General features: G+C 41.5%; 1 protein-coding gene across 10 annotated transcripts in view; it reads left to right on the forward strand.

Moving 5' to 3' along the window:
* Nucleotides 1-26,748, forward strand: part of COBL (cordon-bleu WH2 repeat protein) — a 106,138-nt gene that overhangs the window by 66,936 nt on the left and 12,454 nt on the right. For 9 of the 10 annotated variants that reach the window (XM_079949266.1, XM_079949268.1, XM_079949269.1 and 6 more), the window contains 3 exons: nt 3,520-3,640; nt 5,977-6,147; nt 25,342-25,648. In XM_079949266.1, coding sequence (XP_079805392.1) covers nt 3,520-3,640; nt 5,977-6,147; nt 25,342-25,648 — 599 coding nt within the window. The remainder of the gene's footprint in view (nt 1-3,519; nt 3,641-5,976; nt 6,148-25,341; nt 25,649-26,748) is intronic. The other variant, XM_079949267.1, reaches the window with a different exon arrangement.

Consider the following 26,748-nt stretch of genomic DNA (forward strand, 5'->3'; position numbering starts at 1 on the left):
CAAAATTCACATGTCATGGTTAACATTTACTGAAGATTGGAAACCTGTTATAGACTTCTTGTGTGGAAAAGAAAATGAAGTACAGTGGTACCTCGGGTTAAGTACTTAATTCATTCCGGAGGTCCGTTCTTAACCTGAAACTGTTCTTAACCTGAAGCACCACTTTAGCTAATGGGGCCTCCTGCTGCCGCTACGCTGCCGGAGCACGATTTCTGTTCTCATCCTGAAGCAAAGTTCTTAACCCGAGGTACTATTTCTGGGTTAGCCGTGTCTGTAACCTGAAGCATATGTAACCTGAAGTGTATATAACCCAAGGTACCACTGTAATGACATTTGGGTTTGAAGGCTGAAGATAATGTTGGTTTATAGAAAGTAGTTTTGCGGGGTGTTATGTTGGAGTGGATAAGTTGAATAATGTTTATATATAGCTGACAGGCAAAGAGTCTAAAGTTCTTTAGTTTCTTAACTTTATTTTTTCCTTTTAATCCTTTTTCTATCTCTCTATCTCTACCTCTTTCTCTTTATTTCTTCTTCTTCTTCTTCTTCTTCTTCTTCTTCTTCTTCTTCTTCTCTCTCTCTCTCTCTCTTCCTCTGGATCTGTGTTGGTTGTTTTTTCCATATTAACACTTTAGTTTGGATAAAAAAGATACTGGATAATATTCTCTGTAGCTCTCTTTTAAAATTCTAATAAAATTTATTTTTTAAAAAAGATAAAAGTGCCTGGGAACTCACCTTTGGTTCCCAAAAGAAAGAGGCAGGATATAAATGAAATAAGTTAATTGAAAGTTATTTCCCTTCTTTACACAAAAGCATCAAACATTGTTGGAAATAAATTTTAATCCTGAATCCAAATTAAAGTCTTGTGGATTTTGGAGGTTTCTGCATGAGTTTGTTCCTTGTATCTAAGTGATGGTGACAAAAAGTACTGTATTTAGGGAAATAGAGGAAGCCACATTTTTTTCTTGCCAAAACAAACGTACGCAGACATGTGTAATCTACGCATTTCAGTGCATGTGAAAATATTTGGTGCTGCAAAGTAACTTCCTTGGGTGAAAAGGAGAGGAAATCAAAACTACTTTAGTCATTGAACATAGGGAATTTGTTTATGAATATCATTTCCTGGCAGACACATTCAGCCCAGGACTAAGTGTTGCAAAGAGTGGGGGAGGGATGTGAACATTTGAAGCTGCCTGATGCTAAGCAGTAAATGTCTGCTCTGATGGATGGTGGCTCTCCAGCATGAATATCACAAAAATACAAGCGCACATTGCAAGAAATATTTCGAGAGCAAAGCACCATACCTGGGGGTTGTACAGGAAAATGTACAGAAAAGAGTAGAACAAATTGAGGAAGGCAAATCTCCTACCACTTGCATAATGATATACATGATGCAGAACTAAGTTATATAGTGTACTTGTCATGTACTAAGTTGCATGTGTGAAATGGAACAAGACTACATTCTGCTTATTGAGTTAAGCTGTGATGGCCATACGAAAAAAAACTTCGTGACTTTGTGACCTTGATTAGATAAGTTAGACTTCTCAGTCTTTTAACTAGAGGTGTCACACAGAAGTATGCAGACTCTGTCATGCAATGTTGTTGTTGTTTAGTCTTCTCCTTGTGCCCTCCATCTTTCCCAACATCAGGGTCTTTTCCAAGGAGTCTTCTTTTCTCATGAGGTGGCCAAAGTATTGGAGCCTCAGCTTCAGGATCTGTCCTTCCAGTGAGCACTCAGGGCTGATTTCCTTCAGAATGGAGAGGTTTGATCTTCTTGCAGTCCATGGGACTCTCAAGAGTCTCCTCCAGCACCATAATTCAAAAGCACTGTCATGCAATAGAGCATAGCATTTCTATAGCGCTTTTGCAAACTACTCCACATACTTCATCTCAATGATCCTTGCACCAGCTGTGCAAGGTAAGCTAGAATTATCTCCATTAGCCTTTTTGGACTCCACCAAGATAAAAAACTCTGGGTTTTCCTACTGGTTCCCACGAGTAAAAGCAGTCAAAATCTGTGCCAACTACCTGGTGGAGATCACTGATCCCACCCTTCGGAGAGCTTTCACCATGGCACGGTTTCAAACATTGCCAACTGCTTATCTGTCCGGCAGATACACAAAAACCCCAGTTGAACATCGTTTATGTCCTTGCTCTATGAAAATTAAAGAGGATCTTACACATTACTTCCTCTATTGCCCCATTTACTCGGGCTTTAGAGACGCATTGCTGCAAATTATACCCAACTCTATAACCAGTCCTGAAGATAGAGTAAAATTTTTGTTAGTTGATGCAAACCCACGCATTACCCATGTGGTAGCGGTCTTTGTGATGAAGGCCATGAAAGCCAGGGAAAGATTTATAGACGACAATGTAAAGACTCCTTCACCGTCCGTTTAACTCGCTGCTTGTTTTCCCTCCTTTTCTTTCTTGTGGGAAGAAGGTTTTGTTGGCATAGTATGTAATGAATTTTAATATTTTTAACTACTGTAGTGTTGATCTTTGTGCACAGGCATGGTCCTCACAATAAACGGATTTGTTGTAATTATCTCCAGACTCATGACCTCCAGACCTAAGGACTACATTCAAGTAACCACACATAGAAAACCCCTTTTGGTTTAACATGTTGTGTTTAAAGGCTTCCCATGTTCACTCAAGCTCCAGAATGCTGGGAAACTGCAGCTGTTAAGGGCAGACATCCCCTTATCTGTCATGTTAGAGAAATTGCTTTCTTGGAACGGAAGGGCTATTGGGATCGCAGCCCATGTACCCAGGAAAATAGTCAGAAATCTGCACTGCAGGAAATACGTCCCCAAAGTTTCAAGAAATAGATTCCCAATTCACGAGGAGGTGAATGGTCTTGAGAAACTAGTACGTATATATGACAGATATATTTAATAGCTAGGTATGCTTCTAAGGTGATTTAACTGTGCGCCTAAAAAACCAATGTGATGTGACAAATGTGTGTCTGCAGGCATGGCCATCATTGCAAGAATGGCAGTGCACACCTCCAATATGTACATTTGGTGGCAAATAGCTTTCTATTGACACAAATAGGCACCACTGACACATTCCCAGCACTGCCCACCAGGCTACATAGACAACGTGCAACATCCAAAACCTTTTCACCAGGCAGGCAACTCACCATGTGGTCTGCACACCCTTTGCACACCCAGCTAACTATGTCCATAATGATTTAATCACCCACAACTAGGATCCCCCAAGAAATCTCCCCAAGTCTTTATCATGGTCATTCCGCAAAGGGTAGGAGACAGCCAGCACTTGGAGTGTGAATTGTGTCATTGGGGAAAAGAGTCTCTGCTATTCTATTTGCTGTAATACGTACCTTTTTTTTTCCAAAACAGGCAACATTTTTGGCAGATTTACAAAACCCCATTTTGTGGCCCATAATGCCATTTTGAAACATACACACATATTGAAAGTGTTGAAGATAATTGTGGTTCTCCAAAAGCAATAGTTCAAATACTTAGTACAGTTTTCCTCCCCTCACATCTTTGGCAGATGTCCCCAAGCGAATCGCAAAATGATTTACAGAAGAAAAAACGGCGCGCCCCTCCCCCACCAACCCCTCCAATACAGAACAGGACAGAAGAAATGGAAGACAAGAGGAAAAGCACCGTTGGTAAGAACAATTTGTTATGATTGCGCCTGATGCATGTGCTTTATGCTGATCTGCCAGTTGTGTGATATATTGGTACTAATAGTAACATATTCCCACATGGACAAGAAACAGTGTAATCTGGAAAATTATTAACATGACAGAATGAAAGTCTGGAAATAAGAAATAATCTATATTTTATGAATTGGTTGAAGAGCTCTGCTGGAGTAGATAGATAGAGTGTGTAACATATAGTGTATATTAAATAATTGGTTATATTCAGTTTTCATTGTAATGTTGAATATTAAACAGCACTCTCCTGGTGCTTTAACATTCCTTTCTTAGGTACTCAGACAACATTCCTCCACCTTTATCTAGCTACAGAGATTACTTATGAAAAGTGGTGTATATTGAATATATACAAGTACAATAAAACCCAACTTAATGGTTGTTGTTTTATGAGTATATATCGGATATTATGGGCAAAATTGTCCCATGTCTAGAAATAATAAGTTGTAAATCAGTCCAGGGCAAAAAAAGACATACTCTTCCAAATTCCGAATTAATTTGGTTCAGCTGAAAATTCTTCACAATCAGTTGGTATTCTACTTAGTCACATCCTTAGCAAGCTGCCATTTGATGGATTGCTAAAACCTATGAGAGAAATCATACACAGCAGCAATAATCAACCAGTACATTAAATTAATCAAGTTACAGCTTCTGTGATGCATTTAAGATTCCATCTGATGGCCTCATGTTCCCTAAAGCAGCCAGTACATGCATAAATGAACACTCTTAATTGCTTATATTATAAATGCCTCCCATTTTGGAAGAAACCGTTTGGCTTTATGTCTATATTTATTTTCACTAAATTACCTCATATTTAGTGTTCCAATTTTTAAGTAGCAATAGAAATCCATTAGCTTGGGTATCACTGATGTGCTTGTTTATATATCTAGAAAGAATATTGTTATGATGGACTATTTTAAGAACATTGAACATCTCTTTAATCTCTCTGGATGTTATAACCTTACTGTTCTCACAAGGGGTACCATCTTGAATAATATATTGAGGGGGCCCAGGTAAGCCCTGGCCTGCGCAATCAGTCACAGGATGCAGCACACACACACCATTTGAATGGCAATGCCCATCAACTGTGGGGGTCTCCGGCCCCCTCAGATATTTTATTTGGGGGGCAAACGAACCTTGGCCCCTAGGAGTTGACTCCTATGGGTTCCAACCATCCCCATTCAACCTCTGTATATTTACTGGTGACAATGAAAGTTTTGAATTATACCCTGATAATTGCATGCCACTGCACAGAACATGTTGGATGAAAGAGAATCAGTCATGTGGTTTAGTGAGCAAAGTGTAAGGCTTAGCCTGAGGAGATCTTGATTCCAGCACCTCCTCTCAGCCATGGAGCTCACTGGTGTTGTTGGGCCTGTTGGTCTCAGCTAATTTGCAAGAAAAAATATGTGGGGGATTTGCCACCCCACCATCTTTGGAGGAAGGTAGACGTCTAACAAAGAACATGTCCACAGCTGTACAAGTGATGACTTGTTGACTTATGCCCCACTTAGTGTGTGTTGGCAGAAATGTTTTACGTAAGTTTAAACCACTACAGCAGGGATGGGGAACTTGTGACATTCCAGACGTTTCTGGAATCCTTAGTCAACATGGTCAGGGTTATGAGAGTTGTAGTTCTGCAAAGTCTGGAGAGAAATGAGTCCCAGTGCCTCCATTATAACTTCTAAGAATGTATGCAGACTTTAACAGCATTTACATAAATGGGTGTTTGGGTGATATCCAGTTAAATAGTAGAGTAGACCCATTAAAATAAATCAACTTTACATCAGGCATTTTTGAATGGATCTACTCTAAGTAGGAGAGGTGGAGGAAAGAGAATAAAACATGATACAAGGGAAGAATGATGGGTCATCTGACCTTATCAGACAACGCAAGACCACAAATAGGGCTTGAAGTAAGGAAAAATATATTGCAAGGCAGTACCTTGTGGTTTTGTGAGCACATGCTTTGAAGTTTTTGTTTATCATAAAAAAAATACTCCAAAGCATGCCTACACCATTACCATACTTGCAAATTATACCATCCAGCAGGCTTTTTCACAATTATGAAAAACGGTGTTTGATTGATTTTCCTAGATGCCCACTACTTAAAACAGACAATATTTATTAGTCGACACCTATACACTTTGGCATAGCCAGCTTCCCAGATGCTAATCAGTGGATGGCAGCTTGGAAAAAGTGGTTTTCACATGCAGTCAGAGCAAAACTAAGCAATAGATATTTGACTTGATGATCAAAGTAACTAGTAAATTCCAATTGATTCCCCTGTAGGTAATGGACGACATGTGCCACAAAAGCCTCCTAGAGGCAACCCACGTGGCCCACCCCAGTTAGTGATTCCCCCACCCCCACCATACCCTCCTCCTGACAGAGATACTATGGATCCAAGCGTATTGTACAGTGAAGCCGATGTTACAGACCCACCCAAGCTGGTACCTAAACGTATGTTTGAATAATTGCATATTTCATTTTCTTTACTTCCGTGGGGTGGGGCTTTTTCCAGACTTTCCTCTGTTCTCTTTCCAGTCATACATGTGTTTTCCTCTCCACCCTGTCTCCTTTTTAAAAAATGCACAATGCATTATATTAATTTGACTAATATATTTGTTTCAAGAATGTCAACTCTTTACTGATAACAATCATGATCTTACTTCATGCGTTTGGATACTAAAATGAGATTCATTATTTGTTTCTTGTTTCTTTTTTATAAAGTTTTTATTTATTTATTTAGGGCTTTCTTGTTGTTTCCTCTCATTTCAACATAGCTTTGTTGTTTTTTCCTCGCTTTCAACGAACGTTGTAGCCCATTTTCCACAACAATAATTTTTTGAGTTAGAATATTAAATAGTGCACATTTATTCTCGTATCTGTCTAGTATTTACAATCTACAGCTCTGCCTTTTTCGAAAGCACCTGACTTATAGGTATAAAACTGTGTTGGGGGGGATGGGAGACAGCATTTTTAAATGCTTAAAAATTAATAATGAAGAACAAAATCCACAGTTTTTCAGTTAATTTTGTCCGTTTTTTAATAGAAGTTTTATAAGTTTTATAAAATTTCTTTCTAAGCCTTCTGGCAAATATCTCTTTGTCCATGTAAAGAAATCATTTAGGGATAATTGAGGGAAACAACCATATGTGGGAAGGCTGAAGCCCAGGATAGGTTCTTAGGTTATTGTCCAGTGAAGAGAAAGAATTCCCATTCCAGTTCAGTCTCTTAGCCCAGACCTTTGTCCCAGTGCCAAGTGGCTTGAGGGTTGTCTTCCTGCACTGTGATGTAGCAAAGCCATCAAACCAGCCGCTTCCTGTCAGCTGCCACCCAATCCCCTTTCTGCACTTTTACATTTCATACATCGTGAAAATACAAAATATAAACGTGGTCATTGCATGGACAGGCGGAGTCCCCCAAATTCCCCATGTGGAATAACGACTCAAGACAACGTGCTATGGGATTAAACTTTATTATATTTCGGATGTGGGTAGACCTTGGCTGAGGCATTGGGTGTTTATCCCTCCCAGTCCTCCCCCAGGGATCTGGGGAACATCAGGGTTATCGGGGGGGGGATGGGCTGGCTCTGGAGAACATATGTTCAAGCAGAGAAAGCCCACCCCCATTTTGCCACCATTGGAGGGGAGAGCAGTGACAACCTCTTGGCGTTTGTCAAAGCCTCCCCTCAAAAACTCCTTTAATGGGGAACCCTGGTATCACCACCGCAAAGAGGAGGGGGGCATGGGTCACCGCTGCACGCCCCCCCATTCATGGAAGATAGACTAAAGGATTCCACCCAAGGCCTGATACCGCCAAAGTTGCGATGTTTTGCTACGGGAAAGGCAAACCTGCCTATGCAGGAGAATACCTTTCTGGCGCTTCAACAGCAACCTTGACGTAGCAGCGCCTGAGTACCTGTGGAGAAAAGGTTAACCTGCTTAACTGAGGGTGGGCAGGGTGGGAGAAGCTCTGGAGCCAACTGACGATTCCCAGGTAAGATCCTCCCCCTATTGTGTGGGCAGGTAGTCCCTCCCCCTACCTGGCCTGGTCACCTTGGCAACGCCTCCCCAGGGGGGATTGGGCAACTGGCTGAGGTAGGCGGAGACCTCCAGGTATCCCACCTGGGGAAGGCAAAGCCAAGCCTGTGCTAATGGGGCCGCATAGGGTCCAGGGGGGTGCACGCGACCACGCAAAAGGCGCCCCCCCCGTTTAATGTGGGGAGCGGTCATTAACAGAGTTCCATTGTGTGTTTCACAAAAAACTGAATTCAGTTGTTGCTTTTTAAGTACTTTGCAAATGCATTTATTTAAGCCTTCCCTAGTCTGATGTCTTCCGTATATTTTGGGATGCAGCTCCCATAATCCCTGACTGTTGGCAATCTTGGCTAATGCTGATAGAAGCTGTAGCCCCAAACATCTGCAGGGTACCACACGGGGAAAAGGCTGCCCTATGAGCTTTCGCCTGAACTCTTAAAGGTGAGAATTAGGTCTATGTCAAAGGGCTATTTGAGGTAGAAAGGACTTTGATTTGGGGGGTGGGAGATGTCTTCCATAAAGTGTGTCTTACAGAATTGATCCACAGATGTTAATAAAGTGTCAGAATAGAAGACTCATTATGCTAGAATTGTTTCTGTGAAGTTTCCCCACCAAATACTGTCCCAAGTAGACCTCTGATTCAGAAGCACCAGCAGCGTTTCTGTATGTGTGTGTATAATAAAAACTGTGGCTTTCCAAAGCTGTGTTAAATAGATAAATTGACAGTTGTTAAATATCTAACTTAAGAACTTGTCACTGGAATTCTTTCAGTATCTAGAACTTGCCTCTTGAGGGTTTTGGTTTTTTTTAATGTTGCTTGCTGGGGAGAAATCTTAGGACTGCCATATCTCAGTCCCACAGATAGGAATGGCCTGATATACATATTATGCAAACTATTTGCTGATTATTCAAATCACATGGTAGGTTGCAAAATAGCTGTGCCGCTCCCTTCTGCTCACTTCCCATTCCAAATAATCACTTTCAAAAATGTTTTTATAGGAATAAAACTGATGGCAGAATTTTCTTAAATATATTTTCATGCAAAATGTATTTGAAACTTCAAAACCTAAATAACAAATAATACCATCTTACATATTGTAAAAAAGTCTTCTGTCTTCAGTCTTTACCTAAGAGTAAAACACAGTGGACCTTATTTCTGTGTAGGAGTGTACCTTTAGTCTTATAAAGTATCCGTCCATTCACTTGCAAAGGCTGCAATATCCTTCATAATCTGTGCTGCCATTTCTTATGCTTGAAAATCCCATACTATATTCTTCTTTGTATGTAGTTTGGTGCTTTCTTCTTTTGTCAGCCTTAATACTGCTGGCAGGAGTGACGCCTTGTGAGCATGTAACATCTGTGCTCACATTGGCACTAGTTGCCAATTTCCTACCGGGCCAAATTCAAGGTGTTGCTACAGTGGTACCTTGGTTCTCAAATGCCTTGGTTCCCAAACACCAAAAACCCGGAAGTAAGTCTTCTGGTTTTCAAACGTTTCTCGGAAGCCAAACGTCCAATGCGGCTGTCAGCTATTGTTTCCGGGGTTCCTGCACCAAACAGAAGCCATGCCTTGGTTTTCAAACATTTCGAAAGTCGAATGGACTTCCGGAATGGATTAAGTTCGAGAACCAAGGTACCACTGTATTTGGCGCTCTTGGTTTTGCTATTTATTTTGCGTTTTTGTTTTTGAGGCTTTCTCGGTTAATTTGTTTTTGTGACTGTGTGGAACCCAGTTCAGCTGATTGATTGATTGATTGATTGATTGATTGATTGTGTGACTGCGGAAATGGATAAAAGTCCCCGCTCCAAACAATGACTATCATCAGAGCAAGTAAGGAAAAAAAATAATTTTTATTTTCATCATCTACAATACTGTCTTATTTATTTTATAGTACAGTACATTGATGATTTCTTTCATTTTATGGATCAGTGGTCTCAGAGAGTAAAATTCATACTAAATTGCTGTTTTAGAGATTGTTTTTAAAAGTCTGGAACGGATTAATCCGTTTTGCATTACTTCCTATGGGAAAGCGTGCCTTGGTTTTGGAACGCTTTGGTTTTGGAACGGACTTCCGGAATGGCTTAAGTTTGAGAACCAAGGTACCACTGTATTGGTATAGAAAGCCCATAACAACTTGGGACCAGTTTACCTACGAGATGGCCTTGCTCCACGTATGCCCACTTGACCAGTTTGATTGGTTAAAAGTGCCACATAATACCTATGCTGCCTTGGTAAGAACTTGATCATTTAGAGTGGCAGCACCTGAACTTTGGAACTCCCTGCCTATTGACATCAAGCAGGCATCTTCACTGTACTCTTTTTGATGTCTGTTAAAAACATACCTGTTTAGATAAGCCTACCCAGATGCTTAGAAAGATGAGGTAATTTTAATCTGTTTTAGTATTTTGATTTTTGCATGTCTTAAAGTATGATTGTGAATTTCTCTTGATTTTATCATTTTATTACTTTGTAAACTGCTTTGAGATGTTTTGCAATCAAGCAGTGTATACACCTTAATAAATAAATACTTTTAAGTAGCATTTCTTTCTCTGACACAGATACAGATACCACTCCAGAAAAACAATTAGTGCAATCCTATGTTTGTCCACTTGGTTTATTCCCAGGCAAGTGAGTATAGGATTGTAGCCTCAGGTTAGTAAATGTTCTTGATCTCAGTGGGACCTATTTCCAAGGCTACTGTCTGCCTCAGATTTCTGGGGGTAAAGAGCAAGTTTTGGCTCACCTAGAAGTCTCTAGAAAGGGTAACAGTCTTCCCCTCAGACCAAGCTTAGGGGTGGTGGCAGCATTTGAGGAAAAGGAGATCAGGATTGGCCCCTGCCCTGACAAGACCCACTGCTACTCATTCAGTGTTGCAAAGCTCAGTTTTATTTTTCTATCATGATTTTGTTGTGTTAGTTTTGTTTCCGGACATCAACCATGTGTCTTACTTTGGAAATCCCAAAGCAAAGTTTACACATTTCCAAAGATTTTTTATTTGGAAACGGAAAATAATATCTGTTCTCCTGCTATGTGGAACATAGATCATTATTGAATTCTGTTATAATGGAGCCTATAGCGTTTCAGTATTCTTGCTTGCCACTTTGTGCTTTGACCTATTTATTCTCCTTAAATGATCTATCCTTTTGGACCACTAAGCATACAAATATATGTATTGTGTGCATTTCTAACATTACTGATCCATGGATGTCTTTGTCTTTAATTTATTAATCTGCTTTTCTCTATTACGTTATTTTGAGATTGGTTGAACTTTCATTCTCTGTCAGCCATGATTTGTCACATGCCACATGTGTCAGCAGAATGATTTGTCACATGCATGGTTTGCAGAAATTTTAATGAGTTAACATCCTCATCAGAACATATTTACTGGAGAATAAGTTTCCACTGTGTTTGTGGGAATTACATACCTGTTTTCAATAATGTAATCTATTCAGCAGTAAGTCAAATTGAGATCAGTGAAACTTACTGCAAGACAAGTGCGCATAGGAGTGTCGTCAAAAGATTGCATTGAATTCTGGGTGGTGCTTGTATGCGTAGATAACAATATATTACGCAATCATGAAATGTTTTGAAATATAAGCCTGTTCATATAGTACTTGGCCATCAGGGTGAGATTGGGAGTAGACCTTAGGCCTGCATACTCTCTGATTTGCGCTGGTTCACCAGATGGACTCGTACTAAACATGTCACTCTAATGCAGGGATGGGGAACTTCTAGGCTGCTGGCGTTATGTGGCCTGACAGTCCTCCACATCCGGCCCTCTTCCTCAGCCACGCCCTTGCCCCAGCCACACACTCTATGGGCCCACCACACACCAGATGGAAATGTGCTGTCCCTGGTCTCCAGATGATGGATGCTGATCATCTGATTTCTGTCCCCATCCCAGCAAGCATCCCAAACTCAGCATCATAATGGGGATGAAAATACCCTCCCCTGAAAGCTGATTCGCTGATAAACCAGGGCACTGAATAAGGAAGAGTTGTGTGCAATTGCATGTATGATCGTATGCATGTCTGGCCCTGACTGTTTTTGGGAATGCAACCTTCAATAGCTTTCCACTGGAGTAATCTGCCCCAAAGATTCCCAACCATCTAATGCAGGCATGGCCAAACTTGGCCCTCCAGCTGTTTTGGGACTACAACTCCCATCATCCCTAGCTAACAGGACCAGTGGTCAGGGATGATGGGAATTGTAGTCCCAAAACAGCTGGAGGGCCAAGTTTGGCCAAGCCTGATCTAATGCATTGTTTTATTACATGCAGGGAGCTTTTTGTATATGGGGAGCAATAAAAAATGCTATCACCATTCATGAACTAAGTGCTTAATAGAAAACATCCTTCACTTCTCTGTGGCTGAATGCAATGCATTCTGAGGGAAAACGAAATAGTGGCTGGACTGATGAGGAAGGGTTTCTCTGCTGTTGATGGCAGCCAATTTTTTTAAGTTAGTAAAGAGCCATCCTCACTGCTGCTAATGCTGATCTCTCCGCAGCTTGGGAATGAATTTCATTACCCACCCCAGTTGCTGAAATAATTCCCTATTGCAGGGACCCGAGGTTAATATTTCTATCTCCCATTCAAGTTGCAAGTTCTTGTTTGAGGGCCATGATTTCATCCTTAAATAGGGTTCCGTGATCTTAGTTTCAAAACCAGAGGTCTATCGAGTAGGGTCGCCACTGAGAATACCAAAGTGGGACATCTGTATATTAGAACAGTTGCAATTTTATTTACAAAAACTACATTAATTTTGCTCCTGCTGGCAGCAGTCATAAAGGAATGTGTTGGATGTTTAATCCTATGCACGTCTACTAAGAACTAAGCCTCATTGAGCTTAATGGGACTTACTTCAGGTAAGATTGCAGCCTAAAATATTTTGCTCAGTCATTAATTATATTGTTTGTTTTCCCTCCCCAACAGTTTATTGTTGTGCATCATTCCCTTCACGTTCCAAGCCCGTCTGACACAACTTGTCTCTTCCTATGATCTTCATACCTCTGAACCTCGTTGCCTTTCTGCCTTCATTCTTTATATGTTCCCTTTTCCCACACTGAGGAAAAAATGGTGTGTGAATGGCATCTTTCTGACTTTTTCTCCTTCTTCATTGGCATCTTTCTGATTTTTCCTCCTTCTTCGTTGAACAAATAGAAATATCTCACCTTTGTGAGATAAATTTTCTTCAATAGTGAAAAGAAATTCTGCGACTTGCTCAATATGTTGATTCAAAATAATCCAGTATTTGTATTGCTTCTTTGAGTCTAATATTTTGTTTTATTTAGATTTGGGATGAGGACCATTTAGCCCTACAGATCTTGTTAGACAACAACTCCCATCATCCCTGACCACACTGTCCGAAGCTGATGGGAGATGGAGTCCAACGCCATCTGGAGAGCTAGACCTCACCCACAATAGAGGTGTTCAACTTTTTCATATATGCAACATTTTGTTGAAAACACATTATTTTCGGTGTAACTCCTCATTTTCCACCCATTTTAGTTATAGAGCAGAGGAGACTTTTTGGCTTCACAGGCCAGATCTTTAGCAGGGCTGGGCTTGCAGGCTGAATTTGACTGGTGGGTGGAGCCAGCCATCCGTCCATCACCTGTCACCACCATCATGTGATTTGATACATTGAAGTGCCAGTTGGAAGCACCCGCAAAACCCCTGTCAACCAAGCTCCACTACAAGCCCTCACCTGACGCCATGTCAGTGGGCCAAATGGAGAGGCCTAGCGTGCCAAATTTGTCTCACCCCTGGTTTGTAGGACAGCACTTTTTTAAATATGCAGAACATTTTCTTTACTTCTATGGTCCTGTAATATCTGCCTAAACAGGTGTACTTGGTGTTAAAATACAAGGTGCTTTTTGTTGCTTTCCCCATAAGCAGCGTGTGGTGCAATTTTTATACATGTCTGTGAAAAGTAATGATACTTACTCCCAGGTAAGAGTGCAAAGGATTGCAATGCCATACACGCTTCTAGTGAATAGGCCATTGAGAATGAAGATTTTATTCTGATGACACAAGTATGCACTCTTAAGGTCTATCAGACATAATAGGAATACATAAGGCACATTTAAAAACATTCATATTTTCTCTACTTTTCATACTATTGCTGTCTTTAACTATTTTGTTGTGATTCTATAAGTACACTATATACTGTTTAGTATGTATCAAATTATTTTAAACCACTGTTTGTGTCATGGTAAATCTGATTCCACAATTTTGTTTTTATATTCCCTTTAAGAGTATTGCATTCTTATGTGGGGGGTGGGTTTTTTTTTTTAAAAAAATCAGCTCCTAGATAACAGAATTGCAGGTGTTTTGGAAACAGTGAAAATTGATCATGAATGTTGATCAGCATGTATTTTTTACTCAAGCTAATGGTTAAGCGTGTGTTTTATGAGATGAAATGATGTTCACAGCCAGAGCTGTATTATGCACAGAAAAGGCTGTAGGTGTTGGAACTTTTTTTTATCATGTAATACATTGTGCTGGATTGAATAATTAGTCCTTTTTGCAGAACCACTTGCACCTTGGAATCATTTCTCTGTGTGCAAATACACACAAGCATTCACATGGGTGAGAAATGCCTAAACAAGTTAAAACAAGTTTATAGCGCACACATTTGGCTTGGAAATGTGGCCCACTGTACTATTTAGTTATCGTACGTTTATGACAGGATAACAAATCTTGAAATCAATGCTATCGGTACACTATTATACATTACCTCCCCAGCATTTTTCCAGTAGCTTTAACCTTTTAAGTTTATTGTTAAGAATAATTATTCTTCAAAGGAAGTCTAAACGTTTTCTGAGATATATGGTTAAACTGAACTCTGGTATTGAAACACAACTTGGGGTTCGTCCACACTTTTGCTTGCCCTGTGCTTAGACAGCACAGGCCTGAGTGGTTTTCCACTTGTCCCCTGCTAATGCTAATAATAATAATTTATTTGTACCCTGCCCATCTGTCTGGGTTGCCACATCTGTCTGGGTTCCAACATATATAAAAACATAATAAAACATTACACATTAAAAGCCTTCCCAATACAGGACTGCCTTCAGATGTCTTCTAAAGGTGATATAGTTCCTCATCTCCTTCTAGGCATGGGTCTGAGCTGTTTTGCCTTTCTCCTGCCAGTTTCCTTTGGAAAATCCACTCTTTCGCACTAAATTGGAACAAATGGCAATCCATGGAAAATCTGGTTGCTGTTTGTTCCAGTTCAGTGCTGAAGCACAGGTTTTCCTGGGGGAAGGCATCAGGGCAAACGGAAGTGTGCATGATCCCTCCGTTCACTTTCTTGGGGCTATGCTTCCCAGGACCAGGGGATGATTCCCATGTCACCTGGTTGAGATAACACACATATTGAGTCCCCTATGCATGTTCACACAGATGTGGCTTTAAATGGGGCTTACTCCTAGGTGTGTGGGCTCTTGTCTTTAGGAGGTCAAAGATTCTGTTATTCACTGGTGGCAGGGTTATGAAAAACACCTGCCTGTTGGTCAGAGTCGGTGTTAATTCATATTTAGAGAAGGAAGTGAAGTCAATTCATATTTAAAGAAGGAAGTGAATCAGTGGTGGGGAACTGGATACAACTTGTGACCTCACCTGCAAGCCATATGGACAGGTGGGTAGGTCAGCCCACCTGCCAGTCACCTATTGTCATTATGATACCAACTTCAAAGGGACTTTCTTTCAGCACCAAGCTGCACTACTTGCCAAGGAACTATCTGGAGCACACTTCAAACTCCTGAATAATCTTTTGCAACAGCACCTTTACCTACTGCACACCGGCATCAGGTGTGGGGCAGGTGGGCATAGTTTGGTGAAAACAGAATTGTGGGCCAAATTAGAATCCCTTCCAGGCCTCATTGCACCCACAGGGCAGATATTCCCCATCACTGCACTAAACCAAACCATCCTCAGGGCAGCATTACCTAGCTCATTCAAAGATGCACTGGTGGTGATTTGCTGAATGAGAAAAGAGCAGCTACAGAAGGATGAAATTCAAGTACCCCTTTTGCCACTGAGAAAAAGCTAAGTTCAACCTCCACAGAGTTTCTATAAGTTACACTTCTGGGTGGGGAATGAATGCAACTTACTTTTAGTGTACATGTATAAAGGTAAAGGGACCCCTGACCATTAGGTCCAGTCGTGGCCGACACTGGGGTTGCGGCACTCATCTCGCTTTACTGGCCGAGGGAGCCGGTGTACAGCTTCTGGGTCATGTGGCCAGCATGACTAAGCCGCTTCTGGCGAAACCAGAGCAGCGCACGGAAACGCCGTTTACCTTCCCGCCAGAAGGGTACCTATTTATCTACTTGCACTTTGACGTGCTTTTGAACTGCTAGGTTGGCAGGAGCAGGGACCAGGCAACAGGAGCTCACCCTGTCGCGGGGATTCGAATCGCCAACCTTCTGATCGGCAAGTCCGAGGCTCTGTGGTTTAACCCACAGCGCCACCTGTGTCCCAGTGTGCATGTATAAAGGTAAAGGTAAAGGTACCCCTGCCCGTACGGGCCAGTCTTGACAGACTCTGGGGTTGTGCGCCCATCTCACTTAGAGGCTAGGGGCCAGCGCTGTCCGGAGACACTTCCGGCTCTGACATCGCTGCATTCCGGCACCTTCCCGCACATAAGCGGTCCCTATTTATCTACTTGGACCTGGAGGTGCTTTCGAACTGCTAGGTTGGCAGGCGCTGGGACCGAGCAGCGGGAGCGCACCCCGCCGCAGGGATTCGAACCGCCGACCTTTTGATCGGCAAGCCCTAGGCGCTGAGGCTTTAACCCACAGCGCCACCTGCTATTCTGCCCCAGTAAGGGGTTCTAGCGCAAATGGTGTCTTGTGCTAGGCAAAGAGTCTGCATCATATTCTATTAGCATCTGGAATGTTCAGGAAGCAAAGTCGGTTAAGAAAGGTCAGGTTCCCCCAGGCAAGGTCAGACAAAGCAGATAGTAACCAAGATAACAGAAGTTGAAAAAGGCAGAGGTCAGAGCCCAAAAGGCAAAGAAGCAAGATAAGTAACACCCAGGATAGCTCCAGGTAGCACCTGGATGGAAAGACAGATTTGAGTGTTGCTGCAACAACAAACAAACCGAGGGCTTAGACACACTTTCCTTCCACCTGTTCTTTCCAAGCATGGTCCATGGCTTATAACTTTGTGTCCAAGCGCCCTTCTTTTTGCTCTGGAGCTTTCCCTGTGAAAACCTGCTCTTGAAAGCTCAATAGGAGCAAACGTTCATCTGCGGAAAACCCGAATTGACATTTGCTCTGATTCAGCTTCAAATTATGATGATGGTGATGATGATAAAATTTTGTATACTGCCCTCCATCCAAAGACCGGAGGGCAGATCACAACATAAAAATACAAAATGAGAACACAAAATACATAATCACCATCATAATAAACAAACCAGTAACCCCCCTCCCACAAACACATTTTTATTATTCATTGATTTTGATTATTATTATTTTTTAAAAAATTAAAGAGTGTGTTTTCATGGGGAAAGCTCAGGGCAGAAAACAACAACCATACCCCCACACTCAGAGCATTAACGTGCCTGTAAAGAGCTGGGTAAAATCTCCAGGTATAGGATGGTATATAAATTCAATCAATAAGTGTGGCTAAGCCCTGAGCCTTGAACAGGACTGCGGATTCCTTTGAGCAAATAGCATTATCCCTCATGAGCCGTAGTCTCTACCCTGTTTTATGAGCTGCATAAATCTCATTTTCATAAATAGATTTCATAAACACAAATAAATTTCATCAATACAAAGAGAAGTAAAAAGAAGCAGGCCGCAGAATGCCTTCCAATGTTGCTGCCCTGGGCTAGTTAGCTTGCAGTCACCTTTCCCACAGTTGCAGCAAAGCCAGGAAAAGGCTGCGTGGCACGTAAGTGCAGGAAAGGAAAAGGGGGGGAGGCGTGCCACATGCTTTGAGCCACCGGTGAATGGCGAGGAGCAGCCAGGCAAGGCTGGAAGGGAAATAATTGTAGTTATTCTACATTCAACATGCAAAGCAATTGAAGAGTGAGAATTTGAGCCAGCTCACCACCATCTATTGCCACACAAGGAAGAGGTTTGGGGGGCAGGTGCCTCAATGTGGCACGTTTTAGCTGCTCTGCTGTGCTCTGGACACTGCAATAAGTGATTTCTTTTTCTTCCAATCTTGCTCTTTGGCCGCCTGCCCTCCCTCGCTGCCTCACCCGTGACACCGCGCGCACCACTCGCTCTTGCTCTCCCTCTCCCACCCTCTGCCCATGCAAACTCTCGCTCTCCCCCAACCCCAACCAGACCCACACTCAGCCCACACAGTTTTGATGATGACTTCAAATATGGGACGAACTGCGCCCCGTATTAAATCAGTACACGATTCCGTATTTTAAGGTTTAGGTAGCAACCCTAGAAGTAGACCATGAATTACCGTAATCTGCCTGGGAGGGGGAAAGAGAGAAACTGGGAGCCTGGTTTCATCAGCAGTCCTCCACACAGGGCACTTGGACCCACTCCTGCACCGCCTTTCCAAAATATGCTTTCTGAAATATACTCAGAGTCGCAAAGTGATTTCATGCTCTTTATTCAGCTCATGGTGGTGAGGAGGAATGAATGCTAGTCCCCTCAAAGTATCTGCTTTATATACATTATTTACACAATGGGCTGCACATGATTGGCTAATTCCGGAATTCTACTGTAAGCCAATCAGGTTGTGGATTCACTTCAATCTGGAGCATGATTGGGTGGCTCCTGCCAACCAATCATACTGCTGCATTGTTCTAGGACCAATCAGACTGCTGCATTCTGAATCCTATTTTCTAGGACCAATCAGACTGCTGCCTTTTGGATCCTATTGTTCTAGGACCAATCAGACTGCTGCAGTTTGGATCCTATTCGACTCAGTACATAACACTTTCATTTTTGTTTGGATTCATAGTTGTTTTTCTACTGCTCTTATACTTCAGGATGTCAGGGTTTTGCAAGCAGACGGGAACCTAGAACAAAGTTCCAAATAGCTTGTACAGAGGTGGCACAGGGTCATCCATTTTGAACCATCATGGCTGCTGTAATGTGTGTTTTAAACTACCTGGTTCTACGGGTTAACAGCCCCCCCTCTCGAAAACCTGCTAGGCTAAGGCCTAACACAGACATCAAATTATCTAATCTGTTTTCAGTGAGCAACACACAAATGAATTAAACTGTGCTGATATATTATGTTGCTTGACTATAAGTATAATAAAAATGAGATATGAGAATATATTCATTCTTCTAAATATTAAGTGCCATAAAGAGCCACATACAGGAATCTTACACAGCCACATACAGAAAATGTCATGATATTCATCATTACAGTTCTCTATTTGAGAAAGTTGCCTGTGTCTGGAGTCTTTATGGCTCATTCAGTATTTGCTTCTCATCAGTCACATCAGGCCATTCTTCAGGAACCAGTACCCCTTGGACGGGAAGGGGGGGCAGTAAACAGGAGGGAGGAAAATGACACAACAATGTTATAGAATTGAAAATGGCCACAACTTTATTTGTCACAGATGTAGGTAGGCTTTGGCTTCCAGTGGTTCTCAACTTGTGGGTCCCCAGATGTTGTTGGACTACAACTCCCATCATCCCTGAGCTCTGGGCTTGCTAGCGAGGGGTGATGGGAGTTGTAGTTCAACAACATCTGGGGACCCACAGGTTGAGAAAGGCTGGCTTAGACAGTGGGTTTGTATCCTAAATCAGCCTCCTGACTGAAGGCTGATGTTTGAACAGAGTCATGCCTGGGTTAAGGGTCATTTCAAGATGCAGGTCAGCTAAGCTGCCCCTCCACCAGGCCTCCATTGAAAGTTCTAGGCTCACCTGCTCCACTTTTCGGCTCCAGGACAGAATCTTCCACGCGGACGCCTTTGGAGGGGTACCCTGACATACTGCATCAGCTCAAGGGTGGGCGGAGGTGGGGCACCAACTCTCGCCCACGTCCCAGGAATAGATTGAAGATACAACCCATTGCCTTATACATCAGAAGTTGTGTCAATTGCTACGATGAAGGCCCAATTTGTTTGCATGCAAATTCCTTCCCAGCCCTGAATATGGCAACCATTTATATCCACTGCAAGGTCTTCCAAACATAGTGCCCGCTGACCTGCTTGTAGGGAGGATGGGTGCATTGGCGTAGCGGGGTGGGGGGGTGGGGCTTCCACCATGGTTTGGCTGGAATGCTGCCACAGTAGTCCCCATATAAAACCACAATCCTATTTGCATGCTGCCTTTCCACGGTTAAAAAACCACGCTTAAGGCAGTTTACTACATGAAAAGATTAACTTTAATTACAAAGATAACAAAAGTAATCAAAAACAATAAAGCACATAAAAAGCACACAACCAAATTGCACAAGTTCCACATAAATCATAACATCTAAAAATAAAGATAACAAAAAAAAAAAAAAAACCAGTTACAGATAGGTTGCCGTGTTGGTCTGCCATAGTCAAAACAAAATAAAAAAATTCCTTCCAGTAGCACCTTAAAGACCAACTAAGTTAGTTCTTGGTATGAGCTTTCGTGTGCATGCACACTTCTTCAGATACACTGAAACAGAAGTCACCAGACCCTTCTATATAGTGAGAAGGTGGGGAGGGGTATTACTCAGAAGGGTGGTGGGATTGGGTGATTGGCAGATAGCTGTGATGAGCCTGTTGCAGTCGTTAAGAGTCGTCAACATTACCTAGAAGTAAATGGGACACAGAACACAGAGGGACTTACTGCTGAATATTAACGACTGCAACAGGCTCATCACAGCTATCTGCCAATCACCCAATCCCACCACCCTTCTGAGTAATACCCCTCCCCACCTTCTCACTATATAGAAGGGTCTGGTGACTTCTGTTTCAGTGTATCTGAAGAAGTGTGCATGCACACGAAAGCTCATACCAAGAACTAACTTAGTTGGTCTTTAAGGTGCTACTGGAAGGAATTTTTTTATTTTGTTTTGAAAAAAAAAACAATAACAGCAACAAACCCCGCTAAACAAGAGTATCTTCAGCCTCAATTTTTGTAGCTGGAGTCAGTCCAGGCCCCGCCCTCCCAGGCCAGGTGGGAAAAGGCCTGCAAGGCAGGGAGCAGGTCATCTAGGATTCTTCCTACAATAACCTTTACATGCGCTGCCTGGCCTGAGGGCACTTAAGCCCTCCTGGCCAGAAGTACCATAAATAGAATAGATTAAATCATCCCTACTCAGGCTCCCTAGGCAGGTGAGAAGGAATGGTCCCCTCACTTCAGCTGGAACTGGGCACACACCCCATTAGCTAAGGTTTCTATCTTAATTTCCAGTCAGTGACACAATTGCTAATTTGTTGGATTTTTGTTGTTGTTGTTTGAATGACAGGCTCTCAGCAGCAGCAGCAACTATTTATTATTTATTATTTATACCCTGCCCATCTGGTTGGGTTTCCCCAGCCACTCTGGGCGGCTCCCAACAGAGCATTAAAAACACAATAAAAGATCAAACATTAAGGACTTCCCTATATAGGGTGATCAGACATTAAGGACGCGGGTGGCGCTGTCGGTTAAACCACAGAGCCTAGGGCTTGCTGATCAGAAGGTTGGCGGTTCAAATCCCTGTGATGGGGTGAGCTCCCGTTGCTCAGTCCCTGCTCCTGCCAACCTAGCAGTTTGAAAGCATATCAAAGTGCAAGTAGATAAATAGGTACCGCTCCGGCGGGAAGGTAAACGGCGTTTCCGTGCGCTGCTCTGCTTCGCCAGAAGCGGCTTAGTCATGCTAGCCACATGACCCGGAAGCTGTACGCCGGCTCCCTCGGCCAATAAAGCGAGATGAGCGCCGCAACCCCAGAGTCGGCCACGACTGGACCTAATGGTCAGGGGTCCCTTTACCCTTTATACATGGTTGCCTTCAGATGTCTTCTAAAAGTCAGATTGTTTATTTCCTTGACATCTGATGGGAGGGCGTTCCACAGGGCGGGCGCCACTACCAAGAAGGCCCTCTGCCTGGTTCCCTGTAATCTCGCTTCTTGCAGTGAGGGAGCCGCCAGAAGGCCCTTGGATCTGGACCTCCGTGTCCGAACTGAATGATGGGGGTGGAGACGCTCCTTCAGACGCATTAACTGTGGTTAATGCCTAAGATGTCATGCACTAGAATGGCACTATCTCACACTTGAATTTGTGGGACGCTTGCCAAACTGTTTGCCCACCACTGTAAGAGGAGAAGCAGCTGCAATAAGGAATTGGGGTAAAAGGTTTTTCATTGCACACTTCCAACGCTACCATTTCTTGATACAGCTTCCGCCGTGATTTCAACAAGAGGGGAGTCAATACAGTTACTAAGTATATCTGAAAGCGAAGATAATAAATGTAAGTTCATAGATGCAGCTGTCATATTTTTTATAAATTTGTTAGATTATAAAGAGCAACACTGCCATTCTGGGAAGCTGTCCCAGAGCTGGCCTAGCCCCTTTTTAGGTTGCTCCTTCAAGAGGCTGCATAGATAATAGTACTGCAAATCATCCTTTGCTCTGACATTTTAATGGAAACAGAGAGAGCCATTAGGTTTTATATACACACCAATGAACATCAGCATGTAATGCATTGTGCATTTATTAAAAAACGACTGTCTGCTTTGTGTACTTTCCTGCTCTGCTATTGTATCTCTTCTGGCCTTCATGCATTTTATTTTTTTAAATGGCTAGAAAGTTTTGTTTATAATTTTAGCGTGGGTTTTTTTTCTGATCATGTTTTCTACTTGTAATACGGGTGGTTATGTATTTTCTGCCTTTTATCTGTGTTTGTATAGGTGCTGTTCTGAATCTTTTTCTTTATTATTTGTATGTGTTGCATTTGATTTGATAATACTATATTTTACTTTTTGTTTAAATAGTATTTTACTTATTTATTGTAAATCACCCAGATAACTTTATGTTATGGGTTGGTACTCACATGTCATAAATAAATAAACAAATCATATGTAACTTGATTTTAATTTGGTGGGGGCACACAATAGTAGTGCTGGAAATTGGGCGAATTTTCATTGCCTCCCAAATTCTAGGCAGTGCCAGGAACCTTTAGCAGCACCCACAGTCATTAATTTTGGAATTTGCAGAGCTTTAATTGTGATTTGCAACCTTTTAAGTTTTACTGATTGTGCTGCCAGAAATTGAGTTGTGTGCTTAATGGGTACTGCATGATTTCAATCAAGGAGACTTGTCCTTTAATTTTATTTAATATTTCACTGACAAAGATGCAGGTATCTCCAAACATTTTACTCAGAGTTTAAACTTTGGATATGTAACAAATGCATGCCCTAAACACATGAATCATTTTGAGTATTCCAAAACAGGAAAAAACCTCAATTTGAAAAACATGTTCACTGTGAGATTTTTTATTTCAATAGTCATTACTCCCTGTCACCTCCCTCCAAAATAAATGTTTTCTTAAAAAAAAAACCAACCCATTTTCCTTTATAATCTACTTGTTTCTTTGCAACAAGCTTGCTGAGGTTCTGTAGAAACTTGTAATGATCTTTATCTAAGTTAACAGGCACACGTAGCTTAAATACAACAGTGCCTTCACTGCTGAAAACCTATTGTTCCGTTAAAAACTTGATTCATTTCAGTAAATGTACAAAATGCTGAAATGTACACTTCAATAGATTTACGCTTTCAGAACTGGTGGTTGTGATGTTCTTTGCAAAGTTTTTCAGTTTTTATATTGTTTTAAACGAAAGCTAAAAAGTTTTGCATCTGATCCTGTATGTCCAAATTCGTCTTAAAATAAAAAGAAATTAAGACTGCAATCCTAGCCCCAATTAACTGGGAATAAGTCCCTTTGAATTCAATGGCAATTACTTCTGAGTAGATTTAGGATTGCCCTGTAAAGCATCCTTGAACCATCCTGTGCATGTTTATTCAAAAGTAAGTCCCTCTGTGTTCTGTGTCCCATTTACTTCTAGGTAAGTGTGGTTCGGATTGCTGCTTATTGACAAAGTCTGTTCAAAACTGAACACTTTTAATTGGTGCGGATTTCAATGGGAGGATCACTCAAATGGTTAAACATTTGGGGTTTTTTAAACTTTATTTACAATTTTATTAAACCACCCTTTCATAAAGGAAATAACAAGGCAGAAAAGAACCTATTAAGCAAAATAAACCAATATATCCATAAAAACCATATTGAAACATCAATAAATACCGATTGGATTAGTGAACGGAGTTGGCGCACCATCTAGCTAGGAAAACGCACTCCTGGCCACAGAGGTCCCTGAGGCATCTAGTGACAGGGATGGGTCAAGGAGTCTCCTTCAGAGGGAGTGCCACCCTGTCCAGTACATGCAGTTGACTAATCTCATGGACATGGGAACCACCCACCCTTAACAGAATTCAAGCTCAATTCAGAGAGTTGATCTCTTTAAGAACTCTTGAGATGTTTGCCATGAAGACCCAGTGACATGTTCATTTGTGTTTCACCAATTTAGCTCTAGAACATCATCTCTTGTTTGATGAAGTTTGTCAGATGCTCATTGCAAAATTACTAGTTGAGGCATGAATATCTATCAAACATCTTCAGCAGTGAAGGCCGATTCAAAGAATTACCGTAATTCACCACATAATCATTTTACAGTCTGACTCCCTTTATCTGGTTTCCTGCTATTTGGATAAAAAATGTTGTGTCTAATAGTTTCCTCATTCTTTTTCATTTGCTTTTTTAAATTCTTTTTTCAATTTAAATGTTACCATATTGACTTCTGGACAGCTTTTCACTCATATATATTTTTGAAGCTAAGAACATCACGTTCCCAAGTAGTCTGACAGTTTATATCTTATCTTAAGTTCTGAGCACCACTCAGGATTAAGTCAAAGGTTGACTCCCCTTTTCGTCAGCCAAATGTGCATTTGTCAAATCTAGAAATATGGCCCTCTTTTCATATCCTGACTATACATTTACCCAGTCTGTGTGAGAGTTTGTTGATCACTCATTATTACAATATTTCCGACCTTTGGCTGTGTCCCTCAGTTCTTTCTCCATCTTGAGATCCCCCTCCATATTTTGGTCAAGGGGGCACTGGAATATTCCAGTACAAAATTATTTTGAAGGTGTCTGGTCTTCTGCCCACTGTGATTCTATCAAAGATATTGTTCATATTAATTTCCTAAATTGGGGTCTCTTGACATATAGAGCAGCTGCACCCCAGTTTATCCTCTTTTTTGCCCTTGTTGGGCATTTTTTATTAAACTATAACAATTATCTATATTAAATGCATAACCACTATTGTTTCGCTGTATATACTATTTCTGAAGTATTTCATTTATTCCTGGTCAGTCCAACAGAATTCCGCCATTTTTATTCAAATTCACTGATTTTTTATGTAAGAGACAGGTGCAGAGCATTATTTTAAGTACATGGAAATCTGACATTTCACCATAGAGAATTTACTATTCTATTCACTGCCCACACGAAAAGAAAAGAAAAGAAAAGAAAAGAAAAGAAGAAAAGAAGCCACATTGTGGTGCATTCTGCTAAACAGAGGAAGAGGGGCTTTTTGAATGTGTTATTTATTTCAAAAAAGTGACAAATGGTATTTAACTGTTTTTGCCATGTTTCGTCTAGGCAATTTACACCTTTCGCGTGATATTTCTAGCATGGAAGATGTAGCTCTGGAACTGTCAGAAACAGAGGACACGATCTCTGTTAGCAGCTGCTTTACCTCAGAGGACACCACAGAAGATTCAGGTGTTATGAGTTCCCCCTCTGATGTTGTCTCATTGGAGTCTCAGAATGACAGCGTGAGGTCAAGAGACAAGTCCATCGGGGCCCAGGAGACCTTGACCGAGGTGGATTCCATGTATGTTGAACAGACGTGCTCTGTAAGGAATGCATTCTCCAGTAGTGATGAGTCTGGAATTGTTTCCCAAAGGTAGGTCTCATCTGTGAGGCAATTTAGATAATGTTAGTATTTATATCGCTTTTTATTTTTCTGCTGAATCTGAATGATCTCAGTGATCTTGTAGAGGAAACCAGGATTGCATAAGTGAAAATGTGACTTAGGTTGATGGGAACTTGCCTTTGGTCACTTGTTGAGGTGGCAATGCAGATCGCTTTTAACAACTGCTTTGCATAAGCTTTCATCACTGTTTTCTTTTACATTCTATTAATGAGCTTATTTCAAGTATTTCAGATTCATTCTTTTTGTACCACCTGTTATGTATTATAGCATCTACCCATAAATTGCCAATAGGACTTTCATTTTTGTAGTTTTACTGTTGCCTTTTGCACACAATTTCTCTCATAAAGACCTTGCTCCTACGATGTTGATTTGTCAAAGTGCTATTTTAACCCATGCTTTTGCATATGGCTGACTGCAGTGGAGCAACAGTACATAGTGGCCTTGGTTTAACAAATGCAAAGGTCAAAATTTTTGTGCTTTGGGGTCTTTGATATTCCTGTTGTGTGAACCTCTGCTAATCCATCTGTTACTTCAAGAAATTTCCAAGTGGTGTGATTTCAGCACCTTCTATTTTAGAGGGGAAAGGTCTTAAGTTTATCGTGTTGTTTCCTATATTAAAAAGAGTGTGTGAAAAAAGCCACTGGTAATAGTTATCTGACCTGTGGAACACTATCAGGAAAAGACCTTGTGTTTTACTTGAATGTAAGCCAGAGTAGGCCTATCAGAAACAAAAAGGTCTAGAGGAGAAGGGAAAGGCTCTGGAGGAAAGTTATGGGTTTGTTTTTAAGTGTGCTGTGTATTGCTAAATATGCTTGTGCAAAACATAGCATTTTGGTGTCACATGGCTTGTTGGAGTTGTGTTTCATTTAGGCTGGGTCATGTGTATGTACGTCATTATTTCGGTTTGCCCGTTTGTCTGCCTTCATCCATCCATCCATGAACACTTTAAATTTTATGCCTTCAAAATCTATCGCTGTGTTTCCCTTCCACACTAGTGGGTGGCACCTGATGTAGCCACACAGTTTGTTCTCATCCCCTTCCGTTAGTATTTCCCCACCCACCACAAGTGG

This window comes from Podarcis cretensis (genome assembly GCF_951804945.1).
Source record: "Podarcis cretensis genome assembly, chromosome: 13".
NCBI classification, from domain to species: Eukaryota; Metazoa; Chordata; class Lepidosauria; order Squamata; family Lacertidae; genus Podarcis; species Podarcis cretensis.